The sequence below is a fragment of the Oryza brachyantha genome, chromosome 5, assembly GCF_000231095.2.
Source record: "Oryza brachyantha chromosome 5, ObraRS2, whole genome shotgun sequence".
In the NCBI taxonomy this organism is placed as follows: Eukaryota; Viridiplantae; Streptophyta; class Magnoliopsida; order Poales; family Poaceae; genus Oryza; species Oryza brachyantha.
Genome location: NC_023167.2, coordinates 8,211,147 through 8,234,466, shown reverse-complemented (window position 1 = coordinate 8,234,466; position 23,320 = coordinate 8,211,147). Strand labels below are relative to the sequence as shown.

Sequence of the window (23,320 nt, the reverse complement as noted above, 5' to 3'; positions counted from 1 at the left end):
TTTATCTTCTCTAGCGCCCTCAACCGGGATTGGGCAACTTCTTATGACTCGTCCATCATGAGGTTGTAGTATTCATCGGTCGTCAACTCATCTTGCAAAGCCAACCTCCTGGAGCCGATGTTATTTTCCCATGGGAGTACTGCTTCATGCCCATACCAACTGATAAGGTGGGGCCTGGATGTATCCGTGACATGCCATCCGATAAGCTCATAGCTAATCGGTGAGCGAAGTGTGCCATCTCCTAGGCTGCTCGGCTATCTTTCTCTTTATCAGCTTGATCAAGCTCTTATTTGAAGCTTCTGCCTGTCCATTAGCCTGAGCGTAGTAGGGAGACGAGTTAAGTAGCTTGATTCCCATACCGGCAACAAATTGTTGGAACTCCTCTGAGATGAATACCGATCCTTGGTCGGTAGTTATTGTTTGAGGAATTCCGAATCTGTACATAATATGTTCTTTATAAAATTGATCACATCAGCCGAAGTTACTCTTTTCAGTGGTATGGCTTCGACCCACTTGGTGAAGTAATCCGTGGCTGCCAGTATGAACTTATGTCCGTTGTTTGACGGAGGGTATATTTGTCCGATCATGTCGATGTCCCGGCCTCTGAATGGCCAAGGTTTGATAATCGGGTTCATAGCCGATGCTGGGGATCTCTGCACATTCCTGAACTTTTGACAGTCTTGACATCTTTTGTAGTACGTGAAGCAATCTTCCAGCATGGTTGGCCAATAGTCCCCTACTCTCCGTAACAACCACTTCATCTTGTAGGCCAACTGATAAGTGCCGCATATGCCATCGTGCACCTCGCACATTACTACTTTGGCTTCTTCTTTGTCTAGGCATCTTAGCAGCACACCGCCAATCGTCCTGTAATACAACAGATCTTCGAGTAGCATATATTTGAGCGCTTTATACCTAACTTTTTGATTGGCCGATGATGACAGGTCTTTCAGATAGTCGACAATTTCTTATCACCAGTCATCGGCTTCCGCGCACGCTATGCTTGTTTCTTCTATCTGCTCCAGCTGTGTTATCTCTGCTTCTGTTTCCGAGTTCATCGGTCGGTAACCCGACGCTCTTTGGGTGAGAGAATTTGCTTCGGCATTCTGCTCTCGAGGAATATGGGTCAGCGTGACCTGCTTGAAATCTCCTAGCAGTTCTTTAGCCGCTTCGTGGTAGGACTTGAGGACATCATCTCTGCATTCATATTCCCCAGATAATTGCTTGATTACCAACTGGAAATCTCCCATGACCTCGACTGCCTCGGCACCTATTTCTTTCAGCAACTCTAACCCCTTAATCAGCGCTTCGTACTCGGCCTGATTGTTGGTCCGATACGGCTTGATTGTGTACGCAAATTCAAAGCATGCCCCCCGAGGCGAGATTATCATCAGACTGATGCCACATCTGTGCCTACAGACTGATCCATCGAAGAAGACTGTCCAAGGCATGACTTCGATGTAATCGGCCTCCTTGTGGTGTTCGACTATAAAGTCGGCCATCACTTGTCCTTTTACCGCCTTGGTCGACTCATATTTCAGATCATATTCTGTTAATGCCAGAATCCATTTACCCATCCTTCCTTTCAGAACTAGGGTCGATAGCATATATTTTACCACGTCGGCTTTGCACACTACCATGCACTCGGCCGCCAGTAAGTAATGTCTTAACTTGGTGCATGAAAAGTACAAGCACAAGTATAACCTTTCGACCTCTAGGTATCTGGTTTTGGCGTCTAATAGTTTTCTGCTCAGATAATACATCACCCTTTCCTTGCCTTCCATCTCTTGGATTAATACTAAGCCAATAGTTTTCTGATCGACTGATAGATAAAGCTTGAAGGGTACCCCTTTTTTGGGTGGCATGATAACTAGAGGGCTCTTCAAGTATTCTTTGATCTTGTCGATCGCCTTCTGGTGACTCTCCCCCCACGAGAATTCTTGAGCGGCTTTTAATTTCAGTAACGGAGAGAAGGGTTCGATTCTTCTGGACAGAATTGATATGAAACTCCGGATGAAATTAATTTTGCCGATCAAGGATTGTAATTTTGTCTTGTCTTCTGGGGGTTGAGTGTCGTTTATCCCTTGGAGACACCCCTGAGTTATTTCAATTCCTTTTTCGTGTACCATGAACCCTAAGAATTCTCCGGCCGAGACAACAAAGGCATACTTGGTTGGATTCATCTTCAGTCCATATTGCCTTGTTCTTTCTAGTACGCGCCGAAGGTTGCCCAGGTGTTCTTCCACTGTTCCGGATTTGACCACCACATCGTCTATGTAGATTTCCACCAGGGAGCCGATCAGATCACGGAAGATGTAGTTCATGGCCCTTTGGTAGGTTGCTCCGGCGCTCTTATGCCCAAATGTCATCACGACCCATTCGAACAAGCCAATTGCTCTAGGGCACCTGAAAGCCGTCTTGTGGATGTCCTCTTCCGCCATAAATATCTGGTTGTAGCCAGCGTTGCCATCCATAAAACTTATCATCTTGTGCCCTGAGGCTGCATCCACCAGCTGGTCGGCCACTGGCATTGGGTATTCATCCTTCGGGGTTGCCTTGTTCAGATCTCTGAAATCCACGCAGACCCATAGTTTGCCGTTTTTCTTGAGTACTGGTACGATGTTGGATACCCACTCTGCATATCGACAAGGCCGGATGAACTTAGCATCGTATAGCCTAGTAATTTCTGCCTTGATCGATTCATGCATGTCGGGTTTGAACCTTCTTGGTGGTTGTTTGAAGGGCCGATAACCTGGTTTAATCGGCAGCCGATGTTCGACGATTAATCGGCTCAGACCTGACATCTCGTGATATTCCCATGCAAAACAATCCACGTACTCTTTCAATAAATTTATTAATTGCTCCCGGAACTCCGGGGTCAAATTTGCACTTACGTATGTCGGCCTTGGCCTGTCTCTAGGTCCTATATCTATCTCTGCTAACTTATCGGTCGACATGAACCATTGACCTAGCTTCCCATCTAAGTCATCCACTGCTCCGGTCAGGGTATTCACTGGGACTCCTGATCGCGTATCGGTTGTATCCTAGTGTCCGATACACTCAGGAATTCCCCCAACCAGGGCTTCCCGGAGATGCATTCATAGCATTCTGCTTCCCATGTGGGAAGGTCTGTTGTGGTATGTTCACTGACCTATTGGCTGCCACCACTTCCACTTGATCTCCATGCCATTGTATCAAGCTTTGGTGCATGGTAGAAGGAATGCAGCAGTTGGCGTGGATCCAATCTCGCCCGAGGAGCAGGCTATAGGATCCTTTTCCGTCGATGACGAAGAACGTAGTCGACAGCGTTTTGCTTCTGACTGTAAGTTCAACGTTAAGGTACCCCTTGGCTTCTGAAGAATTGCCCCCGAAGTCCTTGAGCATCATGTTGGTCTTGATAAGATCTTCAGGAGTCTTGCCCAGCTTTCTGTAGGTGGAGTACAGCATTAGGTTTACTGCTGCACCACCATCGACTAGCATCTTTGCCATCGACATGCCCCTGGATATACATCGGTCGAAGGTGCTGATGGTTCTTCTCTGCCAGCTTCTCGAAGATGGCTGGTTGTGGGGGTAGTACGAGCTGGGCTGTTGCCTCTTGTACCTCGTCGTTAGACCAATCAACCCTGTATTCTGATGGTAGTATAACTACCATGTTTACGTTGGCCGACGGTTTGTGGACTTTCGACTTGATGCGCCATTCTTTACGTGTCTTCTTGGGTGCCGGTGGTTGTTCTTCATCTTGTTGTTGCTGTAATTCGCGTTGGCGGAGCCGCTGCAACTTTCTCTTCTGGTTCTTAGTGAATAGGCCGCTAGGACACCATTGGTTGGGCTTCATCGGCGGCGGCTGCTCCTCGCAGTATTGGCCGATCTCCTCTTCATCGTAGTCTTCGTAGTCCTGCTGCCGAGGACCCAGCCTGTCATGTACCATCACGTGGCGTCGTGGTGGCGTTCTTGACCTCGTGGGGCGGGGCTGCCGGTTAGTGTTGTCCCGCTCTTTACTTTAAATGTGTCATTCCTTGTGACTTTAACACTTTCTCCAGTCTGTAACTGCAGGCTCTAGATCTTCTGTAAATTCAAATATGGTGACCTTTTGGGACCCTCAAAAGTATTGCCATCTATATTTTCATACAAAATTTTCCATTAGCTAATCCAAATTTCATCATCATACATATATTTTATTAATATTTTACCACTACACTATTTTACATGTTATCAATATCTACTCTTGTGATTGGATATTGAGATATGTAGGGAGGAGAGAGAACATCCATATTTAGAGTTTCTCTTTTTAATATGGATAATGCTCTGTTTTTTAATGATGGATAGATGATCTGCTGGAACACTTTTTTCCTCGTAACATCTATTTTCAAGATGGATGTAGGAGAGATGATACGTTGGGTTTGCTTTAACAAGCTGTTTAAGTAGGCTATAGAAATTGTATAAATCTATATATGCTGAGTTGCAGAAGAAAGAAGGGAGAAAAAACTAAAAGGCAGGGTCCAAAAGGCTTTAAAACAATTAGGTAAGTCCAAGTAATAAGATACCAATGTTTATTACTCCCTCCAGTACTAGAAATTGGAGATGTTAATACTTTCGAATGGATGGAGTATCAGGCTTACTCTAATGACGACAAGGCTGTATGGGGGAGGTCAACTATGTGAACGTTCGCGCTCCATCCACTGAACTTTATATACAAGAACAATATTCGTACATATAAACTTTATACATACCAACTTTATTCGTATAAATCTTATATATACTTTACACAAAATATTATAAATATAAAATTTATATATAATATTATAGATATAAACTTGATATATAAAAAAAATTTAAAACACAAACTTTATACATGAAATCATCAACACATAAATATCTCGTATAAAAAATCTCATGTATCTTAAAGCCAAACAACCAAAATAAAAAATATTAAAGAAACAGTAAAAAAACAGAAAAAAAACCTCTGTCGCCCTCCTATTGATTTACGGCGCGGAGCCCGTTCGGGCACACGCATTCACTTATCATACCTTTCGGGCAGTGATGCTGGTCAGTAATGTCTACAAACCTATAAATAGAGGGTGACAGAAAGCTCGTGGCTTATTAGCTCGCTTGACTCGTGACAAACTCAGCTCGGCTTGGCTCGTTTTATTTTTCTAACGAGACGAGCTAGCATTTTAGCTCGTTAGAGATAACAAGCCAGCTCAAGCTGGCTCGTGAGCTGCTCGCGAGTCTAACGAGCTAGACCAAAGATACACGATTCACCGGCATTCATTTATTCCACCCCGGAATGCATGTGTTCAATACTTCATAGGTTCACCATATAATTTGTTGGTTCAAACTTTAATATTTAGATACAATTTCATATGATTTATATGTTTGAACTAAAAATTTATTTGTATAATTTATTGAAAAATTATTTAAGTTAACTTTTCATGCATGGCTCACGAGCCAGCTCGAACTTTGTAACGAACCAAGCCGAGCTAGGTTTTAGCTCGTTACGATAACGAGCCAAGCCGAGCCAGCTCGTTATCTTAACGAGCTAGATTGAGCCGAGCCGAGCTGGTTATCCACCCCTACCAGCAAACTACGGTGATATACTAAATCTTTGGTTGCTTGTCAACAGCTGCAGAACTCATCCTCGGTTTCTTAACTTTTTGCTACTTTGTACGAGAAGAGTTTAATCCAAAACTTATGATATAGATACAAATTTGTTGCCACACACGGATAAAAGTGACAAAAAAATTAAATTTCTCCTCTTCTGCTGTTACCCTTCAACATCTACCACAAGTGAAAAGCTGAGGACCCTCGGTGGTCGGAACCGCTGACCACTTTATCCGTTTGGTGATTCTCGATGCTTTGAATAAGGTTTCAATTAAACTATCAAAATATAGGGCAAGTATATAATCCAGCTATAAATATATTTTAGGTGATAATAGTGGAGAGATGAGTAGTAGGGTATAGATTTGTAGCCAGCTGCAGCACGAACTCCAAAACATATGTTTGTACAACAGGTGTGATCGGATATTAATTATGTAGTATATGACTGTTGTGAATTGGCTATTAAGTTGGTTATAGACAATTTGTAGCCAGTAGTTGGCTATACTATTGAACTTGCTCTTAGACTATTCATAATTTTTAAATATCTATTCATAATTTTTAAAAATATTTAGTTTGAACACATTAAAATATGATTTGTAGATTGATCTTAGAAATTACTTTCATAATGTTAAATATTTACTTAATTTTTGTATATATTATAATAGAAATTATAGTCAACGTATGTTTTGGAGACCGTGATATTATCTAAAACATTAAGAATCATGAAACTGGAATATGGGTATAGTTTATAATGACATGCAAATGCAAGGAATTTTTATAAGCATAGTAAATTTTACCCAATGCAATAAAATCAGATCTTACCATTATACGAGATGTTACGCGAGAACAAACGATAGACCTTTTTTTGCATTCATGGTGTAATCATGTCTCTTTTTCCCCAACACCATGCTAAAACAAAAGGAATCCTCCCTAAACTGTATAGGACACTGCTCTAATGTTTGTGCTAATTTTTGGGGTGTTGACGATGTTACTCTTTCGATGTAATGACCAGCAAACCCAGGGCACCGATGAGCAGGTACTGCAACAACAGACCACAAATGTCAGCCATAATAGCTCAACTGAGTTACAAACAGTATTCTGAATTTGAGTTCTACTCAATTAGTCTCATACTGTAAGACTTCTAATCATGTCTAGATTTATCCATTGATCAACCTATGTGGTTTGTATATGTATGTAGCATTCATTAGCATATCTATTTACAATTATCACTGTAATAATTGAGGACTAACACTTATACCATCAACTTACAAACTATTCCCACAAGGATAATGGATTAGAGTAATGCGATAATGGTAGTTTAGTCTCCAGGTCAACCAGTAAACAAGAAAGAAAGTACCTTTATAATTGGTTTTTCAGTCATGATGATTGTAACCCATCCGACATATGGAAGAAAGCTGTTCACAGCAGAAATAGGGCCAATTGAATTAATCCTTTTACCAGGAATGAAAATAGATACGTTTTCTGAAATTGAGTATACTTACCCTACGGCCCGTCCCATGATGTGATGTTGCTGAAGCCAAAGCTGCCCATGTGCATAAAGAAGACGGTCATCCCCAAAATTATTATCACCTGAAATGCAGTTCATTAGTTAGAACAAAATATTGCCGTGACATCCTCTGTACATAAAACATTTGTTGATGTTGGTTATTACAGCCAGCATTAGACAAATCGATTTCCCAGAAAGAGAAACTTATGGAACAACAGAAAATGTGGTTAATACCTTTCGTAAGGATATCAACTTCTTTACTTTCCTGGCGTTCATGGACCTTACACAGAAAAAAGAAGACTCAATGAAGCCACATAAAAAGGAATGAAAGAAAACATTGGCTTAACATCTACCGCAAAAAATAAGATCAATGGATGAAGTTTATTACCTTAATCACGCGGTGAACAATAGGAATTTCACGGCCCTAGATACAAAACAGCCAAATGCAAAATCAAAACCTTCAGGAGCATACTTTTGCACACTAAAAATGATTTATAGAGCAATTGATAAATTCATGATTTAGCAAGTACTTACAGCTAATAAGTTACAATGATTCAGTAGGACTTACATCAACATTAAAAACAACTATTTCTCCTGTGCGAATAGGGTCTTTGCTCATGTGCAAAAAAAGGATATCACCCTGCAAAGAAGAAAATGCATCATTCAGGCATACCAGTGCAAAAGCTGATCGATGGATGCAAAAATGAAGAATGGAAAAAACACCAAAGACTACATACATGATATTGGGAATAAACATCATCATATTGGGAAATAAACAAGGAAAAATTGGATGGCAGGAACAAAACAGGCGATAGCGTAGCAACATTGCCAAACTAGACTAACTATAGGATGTGTGTGGTTACACTCAGGCGTCAGTGTTTGGTTCAAAACTGCATTCAGAAGAGAAGGACATGTCATTTTCCAAAGATCTTTTGGTCCAAAAGAGAACATAGTAGATATTGACTTTCATTCGTGTTTGGAACTTGGAAGGTTTTCATGGTGAAAGATCATCATATTGATGGATTCAAACAAGTGTCAGAGAAGTCAGGTTATTCACAGTTAGTCCCTTGTGCAGAATTTATTTTGGTGTGAGATAGTTACAAGATCTCTGGAAAGCTAAAATCCTTTTGATTATTATGTTTCTATTGAGTTAAAGTGAGAGAATCAAAAGAAAAAGTGAAAGCCACACAACCTGATACCAAGGTTTTGCATGTCATGGAGCTCTGAAAAGAGGGAAAAAAAAACATTACTGTTATACAAAATGAAGCACCAGGTTGCTACACTAAGATAAACCACTTGGTAGGTGAGAGTGGCCACTATCTTCCATGGCTTAAATTAAGCTGCCAAAAGGGGAACTGGTGTGTAGGAATCAGGCATCTCAGAAAAATGTGCTCTAAGTGGCTTGATAGAAGATGAAAATTGTCTTTTTAGTTGTACTGTGATTTCAGTACAGCACCAACGAACCTATTGGTTTCTGATGGCTTGGAAAAACTCCATGGCTGGGTTCAAATGAAGAATGACTGAGAAGTCAGATGCTGGATCATAGGATTGGCCACAGTCAATTTAGCCAACCAAAAAAAGAAAAACAGAAATAGGAGGAAAATGGATCTGACAGCATGCTGAGATTTATTTCCAGGACGGTTCTTCCAGGAAGGTGTTTCTAAAGCTGGTGACGGATAAACTGGAAGCATTGGCAGGAAATTGAGGAATGACTGTTACACCTTTTTTCTTTAGCTTTTATTATATCCTAGTGCAGAGTTGACATAGCTTTTACTATTTCCTGGTGCACAGTTGATAATCTATTGTTTTACACTTTGGGTGATATATTTGGCATCTTTACTCTCAGTTCTGTGTGCTTCCATGCCCTGTGCTCTGGTGTCCCTAAACTATGTTGCTTCAATATAAAGTGAAGGAAACCCTTGTCAGTAACAGCAAAAATGCAAAACCTTCATAGGAGGAGACAGGTGAACAATTATATGTTCTAATGGAGCGTGTAAACACTAACTGTAATTAAGAATAATTTCATTTTCTTTTAGGTGGAAACTGACCCTTTTAAATCCAGGCTCCATGCTACCAGAAAGTACCACAACCACAGGGGACTCGCTCCCTGTTGCAACTATCAATCCCTTCCATATGATCAATGCGGAGGTAACAATCATTCCTGAAAAGTAAATACATTTTTGATGACCAATCGGCAACCAACAATCAACATATCCAAGAGAACTGAAAGCTCAAACCAAAAAAAAAAAAAAGGAAGCACATTTACTGATAAACGCTATGCCCTTACTCTTCCCTGAATACCACGACTTACAATGTAATCATATAGAATCAAGGAACGGTGAGTTTTTCACAACTAGCTGTAGATTTAAAACAAGATTAAATTTAACATCTATTGGAATTCAACAAAGGACGCGTATAATTCACACTCAATATTAAACGAAAGCAGAAAAAAAAAATCACAATTCGCTCCTCTTAGGCTATCATATCCAATGCAGCGGCTCATCTATGTATTTCAGGAAAAGGGAAAGCTTAATAAGCTCACATCCACCAGATCAAGAACCCCCAAAGCCTCCTTCCCAAAATCCTACTGGCGAAACCACCCAAACGCTTCAAAGAACCGGACCATTTCGCATAATCGCAGGCTTAACCACCCCCGACTACCTTGGAAACCACAAACTACACTGCGCCCGGCAATCCACTGATCCGAACGGAAAATATTCTAAGGAAAGCTCAAGAAACGAAGAGGAACATAACCAAAGGAGTAGAAGAAGAGGTGGGGCTGCAGGCGTCACCTAGGCCGATGATCTGCGCGAGGACGCTGCGGATCTGTATCGAGCGGATCGACTCCGCCGTGTCGCCGATGAACCCCATCTCTCCTCGGCTCTCGCCGTCGCCGGCGAACTCTCGAACGCAAGGGAAGACAAGAAAGAAAGCAAATCTGCGCGTCGTGTTGTTGTTGTTTTTTTTTCGGACAGCACCCTGCGAATGCTCGGTATTGACGTTCATGCCCCGCTCGGCGCGGGGCACGTCACGGCGCCGATCTGTGACCGACGGATGTGGATCCGACGACTAGGGGAAGCGATGCTGATACTTTGAATTAAGTTTACGATGATATTTATAATCTTTTAGTCAACTTTTATTTGCATGCTTATGAGAGTGACATAATTGCGGTCATCCGTACGATCGAGCTATTCATGCTTATGCTTAGTGTATGCTGCTCTAGTGAGTTAATGGTATGCAGGCTATTACTATATACAGTGTTTTTAGTTCTTAGATATACTGGCATCCGAATTTATGAGAATTGGACGAGTGCGAGTGTTGTGGTGACCAATGTGGTTTAGAGAAGCTAATGGGCTTCTAGGTTGCACAATATTGGGTAGATGGTGTGGTGGATTGAAACACACCTAACCCTTTATATTTGGGACAAGACCAACAATCACAGGTTCTTTAACTTGCTAGGCAGGTCTTAGATGAGTTTGGGCGGTATTAAGTTATATTATACTCATGCTTGCAAACTATGAATATCGTGTGGATAACAATAGACAAACTCTGCAGAGTCATTTAGTATTTGAATACACCGTGCTCCACGTTAATGGAGATATGTTTATGGGTGAGTCCAGAGTAGTAGTAAAGGTAGATTTGGAGAAATATTTAATATGGTTAAGTGAATGATATAAAAATATGAATGATTTAGATTGAGTCTGGTTTATGGATTGGGTTTACTCGTAAACTATAGCTAAGGGTTAGAGCGTTGAACCAATTATCTTTCTTGTTATTTTCCATGTTAGATTAAGTTTCACTGCATGCGTTGCGAAGAACTTGTGTAGCCAGTCTTCCATACCTTTAGGCTCCAATTGTTTGGGGAGCTGGAGGTGAAGCCTCTAGTGAAGAAATTGGGGTTTTGCTAGAGTGTGAAGAAGGCGGCTTCGAGTTCTAGGTCAACTCTATGCTTAGGCTATTCCTGGTATGGACTAGGATTCTCGATCTTCCGAAAGGTTCTGATCTCTCGATTTAGTAGAGTCGCGACACAACTCGATCCGGCTTCTAAATAAACACGCCCTCGAGCCCTGCGATTGCAGCACTATGTCTCCTCTAGTTATCAATCGTGTCGAAACCCAGTTGACCTCGTCATGAAGGCTAATCCTTGCTTGTGAATCGAAGAACACAAACAAGAATAAGATAAATTGCAACCAAATTACAGATGAATGATTAAACTCACAAGTTGAGGTCTCACAAACCGAACGAACGATGAACTGTTCTAAGAAAAACCCAAACACTAACTATGGCAGCGACTACTAATATATATAGTTCATGATGAGGACATCAATACAACCGATACATCCTGCCTCCATAAGTACAGCTTCATGGTCCTATTACCTGCGCTCGTGCACGTCAACTCAACTATCTGGTGCGTTCATTCCGAAAATTCAAATGCTTCTTCTTTATACAACGGAGATGCTTGCACTCTTGTTTTACTCAGGAACAATGGAGAGGATCTAATGGGGCGAGGATTCGCGCAGGATGGATTCAGACTGCAGCACGACGCCAACTTCTGATAGCCACCACGACTTCATGTGAACTCCGATTTGGGCGTGCAAGTACTTAATAGAAATCTTGTCAACTCTACTTTCAAATGGATCTAGCCCCATATCCATACCAGTTCTGGAGCGGCTGCAATCTGTGTTTTACTACCGAGTCTTTTTTTGTCCACGATGTTGCGTCACCTTCTTTGGGCCTAATGGGCCGTGTATCTAGTTGGGTCCATTAGGGACGTGTCCTAGGGTTAGAGAACAACCCCAGACCCCCTATGGTCATCCTCCTCCTCTTCTTATAGCTTTAGCCACCGCCAAGAATGATCAGGTTTTGTTTAGATCAAAGTATAGTGTCGCTACTTTGCCAAGCTAATCCCGTGATCGATTAGATCGCTGGATTGCTTGTTACTGAACCCCACTTATTCAACTTGTGTTGATTCAATCCATCATATTTAATTCACAATTCAGTTGCTTGTTCATCTTGTTGCTAGTTCTCGATTGCTTGCAGGAACAAATCCCCTCGTTGTTGGGCTGATCGTGCATCCATCGAGATTCATGATCGCATCTGAAGTTGGTGTAACAATTGCTAAGGCGCAATATCCCTGGATAGTTGTAGTCGAGTCGCACAACGTCATTCCATCCAATCGACTTATCATTCTCACCGAAAGATTGGGAGACCCACACTCACATTAGTTTAGGGTCGTGTAAACACTCCTTGACGCAACCCTAATGAACTCTAACACGATATGCGGCCCAAAGGCCCAAAATTCGGTGACGCAGCCCCATGACAGATTCTAGGTACTAATTGTTTGGTCGATTTCCGTTGACTCGCAATGAATTTCGATGTGGGACTAGAACCATTAGAAATGTTATCTTCTTAGATTTCTCTAGATAAAGAATGCCACAATCCAAGAACATATGTGACATAGGCACCCGTTTAGTGTAGACTAGTTCCGGACTCCGAATCATACTCGAAGTCGACTTAGTTTGAGCCTCCATCTTGACTTGTACGTCCTTGCTGGTCCTCCACGCATCTAAGTCCCTTTCTAAGTATTTTCTTGTCCTCTCCATTGTTTCTAAACATAATATAATCATTAGGTAGCAATCTATTCTCAAAATCATATAAAGAAGAACTTAGGAACGAGCTCACATGTAAATTCAATTGTCATGTGTGAGCTCTTGTGATTGGACCTTGAATGACCAACGGATGATTGTTGTGTTTATCCCAAGGAGCGATGTTCTTATCACACATGATCACCAGCACTGAATGAAATAAGGAAAAAGGACGGACAACGAGACACGTTACCCTGATGATGGGTGACTTGTTAACAACTTTGATGGAGCACAACACAATTTAAGGCTGTCAGTGTAGGAATCACAACGATGATGGCAAAACGTACAACGATGACTAAAAATAACTACCAACAGAACACGAGAACAAAATCACGCAAGAATACCATATTCGCGCAACAACACATTCTCGGCTCACACGAACAACAATGATCAACAGTAAAAACACGCACATAACACGATTTCACACAGATGAACATAACCTCTCACGAATTTCAAATTGGCACGGATGATCTAAACTTCGCATGAATTGTGGGTTCGCACAGACAACAAATGATGGAGGGAGTTCATGGTGGCAGCACACAGGCACAGGCACACACGAATGCGATATTTGGCTAGCGACTGGGTAGTGAGCAGCTCAGCTGGACGACAGGGGGTACTGTAGGGAGGGACTAGGCCATGGGTTGGCCTCAGCACCAACTGGGGCTAAGCCCATGGCCAGGAGAGGAAAAGACAGAGATGGGAAAAAGGAAGAGAAAAGACTTGCACTACTACGGAACCCTCTATCCGTAACAGGCAGCAACAGGTTTCACTCATGGGTATGTGGACCGTGACGGACAAAAGGTTACAGAAACCCAAATGTTTCATTCACGCGTCAACGGACCGTTACAAATAAACAATTCCCGTAGCGGTTCGTCAATTTGAACAGTGACCTATAATGATATAGGACACCATGGTATGCGGAGAATACCCATGACCGATAGTTAGCTGTAACGGCCCAAAATTTAGAACCATGACCGATAGGAAGTATCTATCACGGTCTGTACATCTAGAATCGTGACAGATACTCTCCTATATGTTACCGTCGTAGATTGCGGTACGTTACCGATAGGAGAGTATCTGTCACGGTCTGTACATCTAGAACCGTGGCCGATACTCTCCCATCTATCACGGCTAGTTGTTTACACCCGTTACGGATATCTATTTATTAAAAAAAAAGAAAATCTAAAATTCGACTGGCCTCAGGTAATGCCAGCCATGCCCTCTGTAAACAAGCAATAATCCAGTAATATGTGCAACAAATCGGTATGATTCAAATTTAAAACGTCATGCCAAATATTATGGTAAGCAAGCAATTAGCAACACACAAACATTAATGCACGATGTAACAACGAATATATACAATCAATCAACTCTTCCATCATAATAAATGACAGTTAAATAGGTACATTGAAAATTTTGAACAAAATTTAAGACATTCAGTTATCCCTTATACTTGCTAGCGTGAAATTGCCCCCTTGGATTGATTACATCGGTTAACAAGAATGTGGCAATTTCTCCTCGGATCTTGCTCGCATCAAAGGTTGTCGACTTCACGAAAGCTAGCTGTAGGATAAAAGGTTTAGTTATTACTTAAGTTAGGAAATACGTAAGATGGTGGCATAGTTCGGGTGCTTTGGACAAACCTCAGGATCTAACGTGTTCACCTGCTCGGATAAGTTGCTCATGTGGTGACAAACATGAAAACCACGCATGAGTCCAGTTTGTTGAGCGATGGGGAAGTCGAGCTTATGATTAAGACCCGTTCTCTTTGCATCATGCTTCCCACCCTTGGTGACATATGGTTCCCATGCTCTGTCCAAAGCTTCTGTGATTGGGACCCATGTGTAAATCGACGATATGGCCGAATTGAGGTAGTACACCATGTTCCACTTTGGGCATATGCATATGAGGATCCAATGTCTCCTATAATAGGTGAGAGTAAATTTGTAAGTACATCATAATAGAATGGTAAACTCAAGTAATGAGACATGACCCTTACTGTTGATTGTGAGCCAAAAATATGCTTCCTTGTCTTGATGGGCCCACAAGCTCATCCCAATGTACTCAATAGTGGAATCCAAGTTGGACTTAAGAGTTGTCTCATTGATGAGGGATGGATCTAAGAAACCCACCCTCAAGCCCTTCTTTCGACTCTCTCTCCAACACATCCTGGAGTAATTGTACTCTTCAAGGGTTAGATTAGAACACGTAATAATTGTGGGTTATATGTTGATAAGTCTAAAGGACTTACAAACTGTAGCACTTGAGCAATCCCGTGTCGAGTTGGGTTAGGTTGAACAAATCCCATAGATCATTGAAGCCGACGACAAACATGGCCGATGGAGATAGGAAAGGCTCGCACCCATGTGAACCGACCATAGACTCAGACATATTTTGGTGTTTCGAAGCGGTCGTGGTCATGTACCAAGCGTGAAGGTCCTCGCATGCCTGACCAACTGATCTTAGTGTTAGGTCGTCCACCAAAGGCCAACCTAGCACAAATTGTTTAGCTTTGCCCTTATTAGACACACTCGATGATATGGCTCGTTTACCCATGTCAAGTTTCTTGGCCAATGTTGGCTTATCGGAACCCTTACCCCGTCACCTTCCCTTAGTATCTTTTTTCTGGTACATCATGGAAGGGGAGGAGGAAGCCCAAATAATAGTCTTGATAGGAGGCAAATTAGGCGGGACATCTTCGACCTCCAAAGCTGGACCATAACCAAAATGAGGATCCGTAAGGGCTTGACCGATGGAGGCCTCAACATTCGACTCAACTGGAGGTGGCATATCCTTGGGCGGGGGAATAGGAGGAGGCCTGGTTTTCATCCTTATGATGATGTCGCATTTAGGCCATTGTATGTATGTGCCCTTTGCAGCACCCAAGGTTAGGATCTCGTCGCTCGTAGGGTTCTCAAGTGGAAAGGTGACCCAACCATCCAGAACTCTATCGACTTGGACCTTACCATGGCCATCCAACAATTGAGCACCGTGTACTCTAATTGTTTCGGAGGGCTTGAAAACAAGTCCCTTAGCTGCATCAAAGCTGAACTTTGTTGTCACCCTAACTTATAGCACGCACGGGGCAGTATCCTACACGAGAAGGCCAACAAACATATTAGTATAGTATGATTAAAGTTGGGGGATGTATCAATGGTCGTACCTCATTCATGTGGTCGACTGCGGAGGGTACCACACGGTCTTGAGCATCCATGCCCATTGACGCACAGCTGCTTGGTAGACCTGTGGGGCTAACATCAACCCGAGGACCTGCATGTACGACAATAGTCGTGCCGGCTTGACTACTATGAAGCTCTTGCCTTATTTTGGCGACCTCGCGTGTGAGTCGTGCATTGAACTCCTCTGTAAGCTCTTGGCTAAGTTGAAACCTTAGTTCCTCCTTTAAACGGGCTTCTTTCTCCGCCCTTGATATCTTCCGCTTCTTGTACTGGGCAAGATATTTGAGCATTCCTATGTTCCAAGGCACAGTTGAACCAATGCCTCTTGTTCGGCCCCCATGTTCAGGGTTTCCTAACGCCCTCGTTAAGATGTCTTCCTCGCGTCTGACCGATTCTATCTCACTTTGGGAAGATTGATCTGACACCGCAAAGTGTTGCATTTGTCTATAGACATCAGCATCGGCTTCATTTGGGAACATTACGGTGCCGTCCGGGTTTTGCTTTGCCCGAGCCATTGCCTAGTTCCTAGCACGTTCCTCCTCGAGGTCAGTAAAGGGGACAGGGGCCCCCGACCTTCTAGCAGCCTCATCTTCCTCGGCCCATGTATCCGCCTTTCCAATATATCCACCCGTTCCTAGTCGGTGTTGATGTACGTTCCTAGCCTGGAGTAGTTTGTGCTCATTACTAATGTTGATGAACTCGGAGGAGTTCTTCAACGTTAGGAATTCTGTCCACACTTCCGTCGTAATTTGGGGTAATCGCTAGTCGGGTCTAGAGGTGGGTCCACTCTATTGAAGACATACTCGTTGACCAACATTGATTTGAACTTCTTCCCGAAGCTGTTTATCTTGATCAACACTTGTCGTTTCAATGCTAACCCCGCTTCGGGAGGATAGTCAAACTTATCCTTTAATCTCTCCCAAGCAAGCTCTTTCTCCTCATCCGGCACTTCCTTGAAGCTCTTGTGTAGTATCCCAATGCACTCCCAAGCTACAACCCCACACGAGCTTGCAAACTTACTAGCTATCTTAGGGGGTTGTGTGGGGTTCCCGTTAAGGTCAACTACAGTGATTGTAAGCTTTGATTCTGGCAACCTGTTACGTGACTTGGGGGGCCGGCCCCGAGTTGTTGCACTTGTACCAGCCGATGTGGTTATCTCTTGATTGTCCGACATGGCGGACTAAGAATATAACAAATACAATTAAAAGTTAGTTGCATACACAATCCATATCTGCGAGACACGAAGGAGTAACAATCTTTAAAACTAACAATGTAAATTAACCTAAGTCACGAGAAATCGAGGGCATGTACATGTGTTATCCATAAACTAACTATGTTCGCTAATAGAACATAGTTACTCATGCTCTTGGGGCAGGCATGCACACTTCGAGATGAACACCCAGACATACACCGCGTAAACCTTGCATTTTATTTGTTGTTTCAGTCTTTACGCGGTGTACCTCCGGAGGGTAAAGGCAGTTATCATGGTCTATAGATCTACTTGATGGCTATATTTGCATAGTACAAGACAACTACAAAACCGTTGGCCACATAGCTACATGAACAAACAAATAAGCATGTGCCAGTCAACTTCAACCTAAGACGTGCCCGTCAAACCGCACGATGGCGGCAACCAAATTAGTTACACATCTTAGGAGACTAGACAAAAAGTGCTCATGACAGAACAAAATTCTCATTTGCTCACCACTCAATTCAACCATACAACATATCTTTCAAAAATGTAATGCATGCAGCAAGAATAGAGGTCAAAACCTGCGATGAAGGGCGGCACGGTCGGGGTCAGGGTGAGGGGAGGTAGGACTCGGGCTCGGGGAGGACGCCAACAGGCTCAGGGAGGATGCCGCTGGTGGGGTCAGGGATGCAGGCTCGGGTGGAAAGGGCGCCGCCGACTCCGGGGTAGGGGACGCGGGCTTGGCGGTCGGCTGGATCTGGCGCTCCGAGCTCGGGGAGGGGGGCGACATGCTCGGAGGTCGGCCACGCGGTCTCGGCCTCGGGGGTCTGGGAGGCGCGGTCGAGGAACGGGTGCCGCCGCCGCCGGAGTCGGGGAAGGGGCGCCGCTGCCGCGGTTGACCGGATCCGGCGGTCAGACCTTGTTGAGGCTGCCGGCCTCAGGCTTGGGGAAGGAGCGCCGTTGCCACTGGGGTCGGGGAAGGGGCTCGGGGAGGACATCGCTAGCGGGGTCGGGGAAGGGGCGCCACCGCTGCCGTCGGCCGGATCCGGCGCTCCGAGCTCAGGGAGGGGGGCCTCGGGCTCGGGGGTCGGCCACGTGGGCTCCGCCTCAGGGGTTGGGGAGGCACGGTCGGGGAACGGGCGCCGCCGCTAGAGTCGGGGAAGGGGCGCCGCTGCCGCCGTCGGTCGGATCCGTGCTCCGACCTCGTTGAGGCCGTCGGCCTCAGGCTCGGGGAAGGGGCGCCGCCGCCGGGGTCGGGGAAGGGGCTCGGGGAGGACGGCGCCGGCGGGAGGGGGCGACGGGCTCGGGGAGGAGAGGAGGCCGCTGGAGAGGACGAGGAGGTGGGTTTTTGGGGTGGGTGGAAAAATAGCATGTCCTTGTATTTGTCACGGGCGGTAGTACCTAAACCGTGACGTGTATGCCTTTCGGTCACGGTGTAAAACGCACGGACCGTGACCGAAATGGTGTACCCGTCACGATTTAAAACGCACGAACCGTGACGGATACATTGTACCGTGAAATGTAAACAATTTGTTTATACATGATTTATCTATATCAATTATAGTATTTACCATTTTACATATAGAACATTACATTTTATATCAATTAAATTTATTCCATAAATTCATAACAATTTATGTATACATGAATAATCTATAGAAATTATAGTATTTACCATTTTACATATAGAACATTACATTTTATATCAATTAAATTTATTCCATAAATTCATAAGTATTTATGTATACATGAATAATCTATAGCAATTATAGTATTAACCACTTTAAATATAGAATTTAAATTTGAACCAATTAATTATAAGGACAACACAATTAATTTTAGGGGTACCACTTGCACATCATTTCAGAACATTTAATTTCAAAACAATTAAGTACAATACATAATTTATTACACCTCGACGGTAAGGCCTTCAGCATGATCTACTCTCGCATACACATTACTATCTTTGGATGACTCCTCTTCTAGAGGTAGCTCTTGCGCTGCGTTAGCACATTTGTTGTAGTCCTCCTCGTCAACAACATGTTCAACCCCAACTATATACTCCTTTTACCTTCTCGGACAACATGTTGCTTCTTATTTGCTGGGTCTTTGATGTAGAAAACTTGGACTACCTGTTTCGCAAGGATGAAAGGCTCATCCTTGTAACCTATCTTCGAGAAATCGACTAATGTGAAACCCTCTTTATCGATTGTCACCCCACCTCGGAGGTTATTGACCCACGTGCACCGAAACAACGTCACCTTGAACTTCACATAGTTGATCTCCTAGATATCGTTGATTCGGCCGTAGTATGAATTACACCCCCACCATCCTGAATGGAATCTATACGTACACCACTATTTTGCATGGTGCTTTTGTCGTCTTGTTCACATGTGTAGAATGTGTACCCATTGATGTCAAACCCTTGCCATGTTTGCACATCCCATGATGGACCATGCGCCAACCATTTCAATGTGTCACTGACGTTTTGCGAAGTACTAGTCGCTATTCTGTTCTTAAACCATGCATTGAAGTGAGTCATGTGTTCTTTGGATATCCAACCTTCCGATCGACCACCGTTATCTTTCCGTATATGTGACAGGTGCTCTTCAATATATGGGCCAACATCCACCATGTGTTGTAGAAACGTCAAATGGACTTTGTCATACAACGATCGATCCAACTTAATAATCTTTCTACCAATAATGCCTACACTGACGTGACTTCGGAACTCCGATGGCCATTTGCTCTTCCATGTAGTCAACACAGAACTCGATGACCTCCTCTGTCATGTACCTTTCCATAATATTTCCTTCTGGACGCGCTCTGTTATGCACATATCCCTTCAAGATGCCCATGTATCTTTCAAAGGGGTACATCTGCCTCATGAACGCAGGACCACCATTCTTCATCTGCTTCACAAGGTGCACGATGACATGGACCATGATATCAAAGAACGAAGGCGGAAAGTACATCTCCAGATGACACAAGGTTTTCACTATATCTTCCTGCAATCCATCCAACATATCGGGATCTAGAACCTTCTGGCCAATTGCATTGAAAAGAAACACAACCGCATAACCGTGTGCCAGACTTTAGTTGGCAGAATATTCCTAATAGCAACTGGAATAAGTTGAGTTATCATGACATGACAATCGTGTCACTTCATACTACCCAACTTGAACTCATCGTCGGAGACAAACTTATTGATCCGTGATGAGTATCTCGTAGGTAGCTTAATACCACTTATGCAGTCCAGGAAGGACTTTCTCTCTAGGTCTAAAAGCGTATAGCAAGCAGGCGGTAGGTACACTTTTCCCGTGTCTTCATTCACTCGACCTGCTAGTCCAGGTCGAATTTTCATATCCTCCATGTCCTTCCGTGCATTGAACCCGTCCTTTGTTTTCCCTTTGATGTTGAGCAACAATCCAATGACATTATCTGTCACATTCTTCTCGACATGCATTAGGTCTATGCGCGAACCTCCAGGTGCTTCCAATACTCTAGCTGCCAGAACACAGACTTTTTCTTCAATATTGTTTGTTCTTTACTGTTGTTGGTTTTACTTCTTTTTCCAAAGACATGCTCAATGTCCTTCACCATATTATACACCTCATGTCCAGACAATGACCGAGGGGCCTCACGAAGCTCCTTCTTACCATCGAATGGTTTTGTCATATGTCTGTACAGGTGATTCCGCCTAAGAAATCTCCTGTGTCCCATGTATACCATCTTGCGGGAGTGTTTCAACCACGTGTTGTGTGTTTCTTCCATGCACTCTGTGTAGGCACATTTTCCTTTGACGGTTTGCCCTGAAAGGTTTCCATGAGCGGGCCAGTCGTTAATGGTGTTGAACAACATAGCATGCACTTGGAAGTTCTCCTCTCTGTACGCATCCCAAGTATCGACACCACCCCAAAGTACTTGAAGGTCATCCACGAGTGGCTATAGGAATACATCAATGTCATTTCCAGGTTGTTTTGGTCCTTGCACAAGCAAAACCAACATAATGTGCTTTCTCTTGAAACACAACCAGGGGGGTAGGTTGTAGTTAACAAGCAGAACAGACCATGTGCTGTGACGGCTGCTCATATCCCTAAACGGGTTTATACCATCTATACTTAAACAAAACCATACGTTTCTTGGATCTTCTAGACGATTAGGGAATAAGTTATTGATATTCCTCCATTGCATGGAATCTACGGGATGTCTAAGCATACCATCTTTCTTTCGATCGACATCGTGCCAACGAACTAACTTAGCTTCCTGTGGATTGGCAAAAACTCTTTGCACATGTCCTACAATCGGAAGATACCACAGAACTTTTGCTGGACCACCCTTCTTGGACCTCTTGCCATCGATGGAGCTAACCTTCCTCTTGTAACGGGAAACATTGCACACGGGACAACTATCAAGATTTTCATATTCCCCATAGTACAGTACGCAGTGATTGGGACAAGAATGAATTCTCCGTACTTCCAATCCTAGAGGGCACAACACCTTCTTAGCTTCATAGTTAGTACGCGGCAGTGTATTCTCTTCCGATAGTAGATATTTTAGAACAACTAGAAGTTTTGAAAAACTCTTATCTGACCATCCATTGCTAGCCTTTAGTTTCATAAGCTCCAGGACAGCAGACAACGTGGTGTACTTTGTCTTGCATCCTGGATAAACCGGTGTCTCCGCATCGGAGAGTATTCGAGTGAACTTTTCATAGTCTCTCTCATTGTACTCTTTCTGCTCAACATCTCGTAACATTGTGTCTAGTGTGTTCCGGTCCACATCAAACCTTCCCCCCCAATGGTGACGGCACAAACGTATGCTCAATTCCTTCTTATTCTTCGTGTTCATCTTCGTTTATTTCTATTGCATCGCTCGTCGCTTCGATTTCCTCACTATGCTAGATCCAACGGTCGTAACCTGCCATGAAGCCTCTTCTCACTAAGTGACTCTGTTTCTGCACTCGACTTTCCCATGACTTCTCATTCTTACAGTCCGTTCATGGGTAACGCATGAACTGAGCATTTCTCGCATGCTTCTCAGCTTCTGCTGCATTTAGAAATTCCCCAAGTCCACTTCTATATTCACTGCTCAGACGATTCGTGTTGTACATCCAGGTTCGATCCATCTAAGATAAATGAAGATCATTATCAATTACATAATACTTGTAAACTTACTTAACTTAATTATGCAACAAAAGTGTACTCAATAGTACCTTGCTCTCTTCAATGTTAAATTTAACTTTGCAGTTTTTTGTTGCAAAAAATCGCCCCCCTAAGTCTCCCACCCAAAATGTGAACAGTCAAATGGGCTGGGATAGCCAAAACTTTAGTTCATGCAGGTATATAGTGCCACATTATGGTTCACGGTTCTTACCAGAAAACCGTTTCAAATATTAACTAATATCTCTCACGGCTCGTAACATTACAACCGTGATGAATAGAGGAGTATCTGTCACGGTTCTATACAAGCGGACCGTTACGGATATTGGCCATCGGTCACAGTCAATACGGTTAGAACCGTTACGGATTTGTACATATCTGTAACGGCTATTAATTTTGAACCGTTACGGATATATCGGTCACGACTCTTTTACTTGGACCGTGACAGATACTCCTCTATCCGTCACAGTCCAATTTGGTTTACGTTATCAGGCACGGGCCTCGATATGGACCGTTACTGTATAATTCACTCGTAACGGGCCGAGTTGAGCCGTTACGGTTGCACCGTTCCGGATAGTCTGATCTATAGCAGTGTTGCCTTTTATTTAATTTACATCGAATGACTTTATTTGTTAAAACTTAATCTAAAAATTTTGCTAAAAATCCTGTTAATCAATTTCAGCACAACAAATACAACAAAATTATTCATAACCTTTTAATCCTTTTATTTATTAATTTATTTTGACTTAATTAACTAATGACTTAATCAAAATAATTTTTTAATTCTTTTTCAATTTTAATTTATCCTAGGAAAAACTCGAGCTGTCACATGTGAGCACCAGATGCCATGCAGTGCCCGCCGCCTAGCCAGGTGTCCCTACAGCCACTGGATCCACCCTTGCTTCCGGCATTGAGTCCAGAGAATCCAAAGGAGAGCTTGAGTGCCCGTCAAGAGCATGTCACACAGCTCGGGGATCTCATTGTAGCTGAACCCAAACCCCAGATCTACGCACCCCTTCAGCTGATACCAACTCTCT

The 23,320-nt window shown here is 43.3% G+C and overlaps 1 protein-coding gene and 1 pseudogene across 1 annotated transcript; one reads left to right on the top strand and one right to left on the bottom strand.

Moving 5' to 3' along the window:
• Positions 1-6,389: 6,389 nt before the first annotated feature.
• LOC102701543 (signal peptidase complex catalytic subunit SEC11A-like) lies at positions 6,390-10,065 on the bottom strand. The gene is made up of 8 exons (XM_006654166.2): positions 9,898-10,065; positions 9,154-9,266; positions 7,674-7,745; positions 7,494-7,529; positions 7,340-7,385; positions 7,101-7,188; positions 6,956-7,013; positions 6,390-6,637 (listed from the first exon to the last, which is right to left on the bottom strand). The coding sequence occupies exons 1-8, from the start codon at positions 9,974-9,976 to the stop codon at positions 6,587-6,589; spliced, it is 543 nt and encodes a 180-aa protein (XP_006654229.1). The 5' UTR covers positions 9,977-10,065; the 3' UTR covers positions 6,390-6,586.
• Positions 10,066-10,697: 632 nt separating this feature from the next.
• LOC107304178 lies at positions 10,698-12,010 on the top strand (annotated as a pseudogene).
• The last annotated feature ends 11,310 nt before the right edge of the window (positions 12,011-23,320 follow it).

Bases quoted from the DNA above. Each gene is read 5' to 3' on its own strand.
- LOC102701543 (XM_006654166.2), bottom strand. From the start codon at position 9,976: ATGGGGTTCATCGGCGACACGGCGGAGTCGATCCGCTCGATACAGATC. The intron at 7,530-7,673 runs GTAAGTCCTACT...TTTTGTATCTAG, and splicing joins TAGTTGTTTTTAATGTTGAT to GGCCGTGAAATTCCTATTGT. The intron at 7,386-7,493 runs GTAATAAACTTC...TTTCTGTGTAAG, and splicing joins TTGTTCACCGCGTGATTAAG to GTCCATGAACGCCAGGAAAG.